The following is a 6,148-nucleotide window of genomic DNA, read 5'->3' as shown; positions in this document are numbered from 1 at the left end:
CCCCGGCCCGCGGCTCGGGCTCTCCGGGCCTCACTTTCCCTGCGGCCCGTGGGCAGCCTCTCCCGCCAGACGTGCCTGTGCGTGCACCCCGTCCGGGGCCTCTCCCGACCCGGGATGGTGGATGGATGCTCCCCGCACCCGTGCGTGCACCCCGTCCGGGGCCTCTCCCGACCCGGGATGGTGGATGGATGCTCCCCGCACCCGTGGTCGCCCTCCCCACTGCCCGTGGCTGCGGAGACACAGCCCTCCGCCCTCCGCCTCCCGCCTCGGCCCGGGACAGCCTCTTGTGGGGAAACTGGACGCCTGGGGTGTCTGCTCAGCTGCCCTCCGTGGAGCAGGAACCCTGCCTGTGAGGGAGGGCCCTTCCGTCTCAGGAGCCTCCCCCCCCGCCCCCCCAGGCAGGACCGACCCTTGCAGTGGTCAGTTTTTCTTTTTCCTTTTGGTCGGTCCTGGGGCTTGAACTCTGAGCTCTTCAGCTCAAGGCGAGCGCTCTACACACTTCGGTTTTCTGGTGGTTCATTGGAGGTAAGAGTCTCATGGACTTTCCTGCCTGGGCTGGCTTTGAACCACCATCCTCAGATCTCAGCCTCCTGAGTAGCTGGGATGACAGGTATGAGCCACCAGCGCCCAGCTCAGTTTTTCTTTCTTTCTTTCTTTCTTTCTTTCTTTCTTTCTTTCTTTTTTTTGGTCAGCCGTGGGGCTTGAACTCTGGGCCTGGGCGCTGTCCCTCAGCTCTTCAGCTCAAGGCCAGCGCTCTACCACTTGAGCTACAGCGCCACTTCCCGTTTTCTGGTGGTTTATTGGAGATAGGAGTCTCACTGTCTCTCCTGCCCGGGCTGGCTTTGAACTGCGATCCTCAGATCTCAGCCTCCTGAGTAGCAAGGATTACAGGCGTGAGCCACCAGCGCCCGGCTAGTCCCTAGAGCTTGAGCTCAGAACCCAGGTGCTGTTCCTGAACTTTTGTGCTCAAGCCTGGCGCTACACCACTTGAGTTACAACTCCACTTCTGGCTTTTTGATAGTTCATTGGAGATAAGAGTCTCATGAACTTTCCTGCCTGGGCTGCCTTCCAACTGTGATCCTCAGATTTCAGCTTCCTAAATTGCTAAGATTACCGGTGTGAGTCACCAGCACCCAGAAGGTTTATTGGGGGGGGGTTGGGGGGGATTTTTTTTTGTCCTAAGTCCAGCACTCAAACTCAGTACCTGATGCTTGCTTTCATTTGTTGGTTGGCACTCTATGACCAGAGCCATGCCATCAACCCCAAATAGTGTGAGCATGCACATGTGCACGTGGCTTTGCTTTCTCTATTTATATACACACACACACACATATATATATATATACACACAGAAACACACAAAAAATACTTTCTGACTTACCCTTTTAAAATGTACAGTTCAGCAGCCTTAGGGTTTAAAGATGGGCAGCAGCCCTATGATCCAATTTTAGAACATATCATCACCCCAAAATAAACCTCATCTGTTTTCAGTCACTGCCGCTTCTCTCTGTTCAGCCAGGTAGCCACTCACCTGCCATCACAGAGTCTGCTTATTCTGGATGCTCTATATTAAGGCCTCCCATTCGGTCCTTTCCATCTGTGTCTTTGACTTAGCCTAATGGTTTCAAGGCTCATCCATGTTGAATGTATTTGAACGCATTCCTTTTTGTGGCCAAATAATATGCCATTGCGAGGATAGACCACCTATAGTTTGTCAGTCATTCTTGATGGACATTTGGACGTTTTCTCCTTTTTTGGCTGTTATGACCAACACAGCTCTGAGTATTCATGTACAAATGTTTCCATAGACACGGGAGCTCACTTCTCTTGGATCCGAATCTAGGGGCACAGTTCAGTTGTTGGGTTTCTTGGAACGTCTTGAAGTGAGCTGTCAGTTTGTTTTTTAAATTCTGGATGCTGTATCCAGGTCAGGGAGGACTCAGGTCAGGGAGGACTCAGGTCAGGGAGGACTTAGGTCAGGGAGGACTCAGGCCAAGCTGTGAAGGTGGCACTGAGAAGAGCCCAGTGGCCCCGAAAGCCCCTCGGTGGGCGCCTGAAAGCCCCCCGGTGGGCGCCTGAAAGCCCCCCCGGTGGGCGCCCGGCTGAGGCGGCGCGGGAGGCCGGGCAGGCGCCATCCTGCTGGGCGTTGGTCGTGGGGCCTTTGTCCCAGGAGACCCAGCTCTGTGACTTCACAGCCAGGCCTCCATGTTGTCACCTTTCCTTGGAAACACCACCAGTGACTTCTTGGGGTCCCGAGCTGGAGAGCAATGTCCTGGTGTCTCACTTGTACCGGCCAGTCCTGTCTTCCAGCTCATTATTGGATACATATGTAATTCACAGACAGAAGGTGCTGGAGCCTGGGAATCTTTTTTTTTTTTTTTTTTTTTTTTTTATTTTATTTTATTTGTGAACATACTGTACAGAGGGGTTACAATTGCATGGGCAGGATAATGCGTACATTTCTTACCAAGCATTGCAGCCTCCTCCTTTGTTTACCCTTCCCATCCCTTCCCAGCCTCCCCCCTCCCCCCATCCCAATCCTTCTCCTTCCCCCCTCCCTCCCCCGAGCCTGGGAATCTTAGCTCAGGTTTTCCATGTCATTATTGTTTGCTTTTCTTTTTCCTTGTCTGCTCTCTAAAGAACACAGCCCTGAAGAATGGCAGAAGCAGTCTTCCATGCCCCAAAGAGGAAAAGAAGGGTGAATGAGAGCTACGAGTCTCCGTTGCCCATCCCGTTCTGGCAAGACCCCGGTCCCAGGCAGGGATGCCCACAGCTCCGTGCCGAGCTCATCAACAGCAGGGTGATCGTGAGGCGCTCGGAGGACATGAAGCAGCTGTACGGGAAAGTAAGTGCGGCTACCTCCTGCCCGCCCTGAGCCCGCCGCCCTTCGCCAGCTCCCAAGCGGTGCCACCCACCCCCAGAAGCTCCAGAAGTCATACCACTCACCCGAATCCTGCCAGGAGCCAAGCAGGGCGGGGTCACCTTTGTCAGATTAGCCACTCACAGCCCACTCTCGACAATAAAATGGGGTCAATGGCTTGACCTTCGTGGTTCAGTTATAAAAATAAAGCCAAGTAGTTTGTGGAGGTGTGGAAATGACCCTCACTCACCTGCCTTCTGTTCCCGGAGGAGTGGGTTCCAGGAGCCCAGCTGGGGGCGATGGAAGGGTGGGAGGGGCTTCGAATGTTCTCAGTCCTCTTTCCCTCTGTGTGCTGGAAGGAGGCCAGGTTTGGTGTTGGCTGTTCTCCAGCGGAGGTGGTTTTGGCGGGGCGCTGGTAGCATTTTGGTGGGATTTACAAGCACGCCTGACTAACCATGTGCCCTTTTCCCCAAAGGGTTACTTTGGAAAAGGCGTTCTTTCCAGAAGCCGGCCATGCTTCACGGGTTCAGATCCTAAGCTGGTTGCCACATGGAAAGGTAAAGTTGAACAGCAAATCTTCATTTCCTTTCATCTGTGACCTTGCACCTAAAATTGGATGATGAGTTCTAAAGGAGAAGTAAGAAGCACACTGACAGTTTACCACTGTCCCAGAAGAGCAACTAGGAAATCTCATCTGGGTGCTGGTGGCTCACATTTTCCATGTAATCCTAGGTACTCAGAAGGCTGAGATCTGAGAATCGAGGTTCAAAGCGAGCCCAGGCAGGAAAGGTGTGAGACTATTATCTCTAGTTAACCACTAAAAAACTGGAAGTAGTGCTGTTACTAAAGTGGTAAAATGCTAGCCTCGAGCAAAAAAGCTCAGGGACAGCACCCAAGCCCTGAGTTCAAGCCCCTGGACTTGTGGCTTGTGTCCAAGCTGTTCACGGACTCTTTCCTCAGCCTCACCAGGCTCGACTTTTTTTTTTATATAAAAAATAATCCTAATAGATGCAAACTTTTTAATTTTATCTATTTTTATCTAGTTTATTCTTTCATCGCTTGTACTTTTGGTATCATATTTTTAAAAATTGCCAAATCTAAATCATGCAGATTTTCTAGTTTTCTTCTAAGAGTTTAATTGTTTTAGCTCCTCTGTTTAGGTTTTAGGTCCATTTTGAGTTAATTTTTTCATGTGGCATAAGATGAAGGTTCGGCTTCAGCTCTGCCTGGGAATCTCTCATTATTTCAGTATATGAACTTACTTTTTTAGGGGGAAAAGTGGGCTTTTGGTGTGGTTTAGTTGGTTGGTTGGTTTGGTTTGGTTTTTGATAGCCCTAGGGCTTGACCTCAGCCCAGACACAACCCACTTCTAGGAATTTATCTTAAAGATAAATTAGAAAAAATGGGGAAGTGTTTATTGTAACACTGTTTTTAATATTCAAAGAATAAGAAAAATCCAGACACCCTTTAAAGGGATCAGTAACAAAAACTAGTGTATTGGCATAATACAAAACCTAGCTCGGAGCCACAAGAAATACTGCTTAACAGAGTAAAGTCCTCGCTGAGCGATGATTTATCTAAAAAGGGAATAGTAATATATGTTGAAGATGAAAGCACTTGAGAAGTTTGTCTAACTTGATTTAAACATCAGTCATGTAGACACGTATTGAAACATCATGTTACCCCATTAGTAGTTACAATTGTTAGGTTTTTATGGGTTTTGATTTTGTGCCAATACTGGGACTTGAACTCAGGGCCATGTGCTCTTGCTTAGCATTCCTTCCTCACCTCAGCTCAAGGCTGATACTCTACAACTTGAGCCATAGCTCCACCTCTGGCTTTTTGCTGGTTAACTGGATATAAGAGTCTCTCAGATTTCTCTTCCCAGGCTGGCTTTGAATTGTACTCCTCAGATCTCAGCCTCCTAAGTAGCTAGGATTACAAGTGTAAACCACCCAGTTGTTATGTTTTTATGCCCCAGTTGAATATTAATTTGGATTAGAGGCATGGCCTAGTGGTAGATTGCCTGCCTAGCAAGTATTAGGTCCTAAGTTCAAACCCCAATATCACCACAAAGAAAAGTAACTTTAAAAATAAAAACAAGAGCCAGGCACCAGTGGCTCACGCCTGTCATCCTAGCTACTCAGGAGAGGCAGAGATCTGAGGATCTCAGTTCAAAGCCAGCCTGGGCAGGAAAATCTGTGAGACTCTTATCTCCAGTAAGCCACCAGAAAACCAGAAGTGGCGCTGTGGCTCAAGCAGAAGAGTGCTAGCCTTGAGATGAAGAGCTGAGGGGACAGTGCCCAGGCCCAGAGCTCAAAACCCACAACTGACAAATAAATAACAGCGAAAGGATAAGTCGATGTGGTGGTGTGTGCTTATGATGCCATCACTGTAGAGAAGGAGCGCAGGGGTGAGGCGGCCTAGGTTCGTAGTGAGAGCCTGTCTCATAAAAAACAAGGATAAATCATTGTTTTAACTATGCCTAGGAGAAGGAATGAAACAGGTGGGAAAGAGATGGGAGTTGGAAGTCTTACAGATATATAATTATAAAACAAAGTTTTTTTCCAGAAACTCATCTTTCTAGGGAAGTTGTGAAATAAATGACAAGCATGTGGGTAGTTGGGTAACCCCTAGCGAATTATTTGAAGTAAATACCTTCATGGATGGATGGATGGATGGATGTAGAGATAACAGTCTTGCTGTGTAACAAGGGCTAGCCTCCAACTCCCAATCCTCCTCCTAACACAGCCTCCCAAGTGCTGGAATCCCAAGCATGCACCACCATGCCTGGCTGTTATATAACTTGAAAACATAGAACTTTAGCTCTTTAGTCCTGGGGTAGACTTTGTGTCCATTTCTCTTGCTGCAATGATGCTGATGCCATTTGTAAAGCAGCCACGTTGATGGCTGTGCACAGCAGCCTTTTGCTCTCTAGACTGCAGGTTTGCCTGGAGGTCTCTGACCCGAGGGTGGTGGGTGGTGGAGAATTGACCAGTCTCAAGGCAGAGAGAGAGGACCAGAACTGAAACCCAGATCACTCAGCAACCCGATGAGCACTTTAGAAAATGAGACCCAGCCAGGCGCTGGTGGCTCACGCCTATAATCCTAACAACTCAGGAGGCTGAGATCTGAGGATCGCGGTTCAAAGCCAGCCCGGGCAGGAAAGACCGTGAGACTCCTATCTCCAATAAAACCATCAGAAAACCGGAAGTGGCGCTGTAGCTCAAGTGGTAGAGCGCTCGCCTTGAGCTGAAGAGCTGAGGGACAGCGCCCAGGCCCAGAGTT

The 6,148-nt window shown here is 49.3% G+C and overlaps 1 protein-coding gene across 1 annotated transcript in view; it reads left to right on the top strand.

Moving 5' to 3' along the window:
- The first annotated feature begins 2,644 nt into the window (after window positions 1-2,644).
- The window catches only part of Tsen2 (TSEN2 tRNA splicing endonuclease subunit), a 14,381-nt gene continuing 10,877 nt past the window's right edge, over window positions 2,645-6,148 (top strand). Inside the window, exons 1-2 of the mRNA XM_013010412.1 lie at window positions 2,645-2,845; window positions 3,336-3,417. Coding sequence (XP_012865866.1) covers window positions 2,657-2,845; window positions 3,336-3,417 — 271 coding nt within the window. The 5' untranslated portion in view covers window positions 2,645-2,656. The remainder of the gene's footprint in view (window positions 2,846-3,335; window positions 3,418-6,148) is intronic.

This window comes from Dipodomys ordii, unplaced genomic scaffold (assembly GCF_000151885.1).
Source record: "Dipodomys ordii isolate 6190 unplaced genomic scaffold, Dord_2.0 Scaffold12, whole genome shotgun sequence".
NCBI lineage: Eukaryota > Metazoa > Chordata > Mammalia > Rodentia > Heteromyidae > Dipodomys > Dipodomys ordii.
This window is presented reverse-complemented; position numbering and strand designations above follow the sequence as displayed.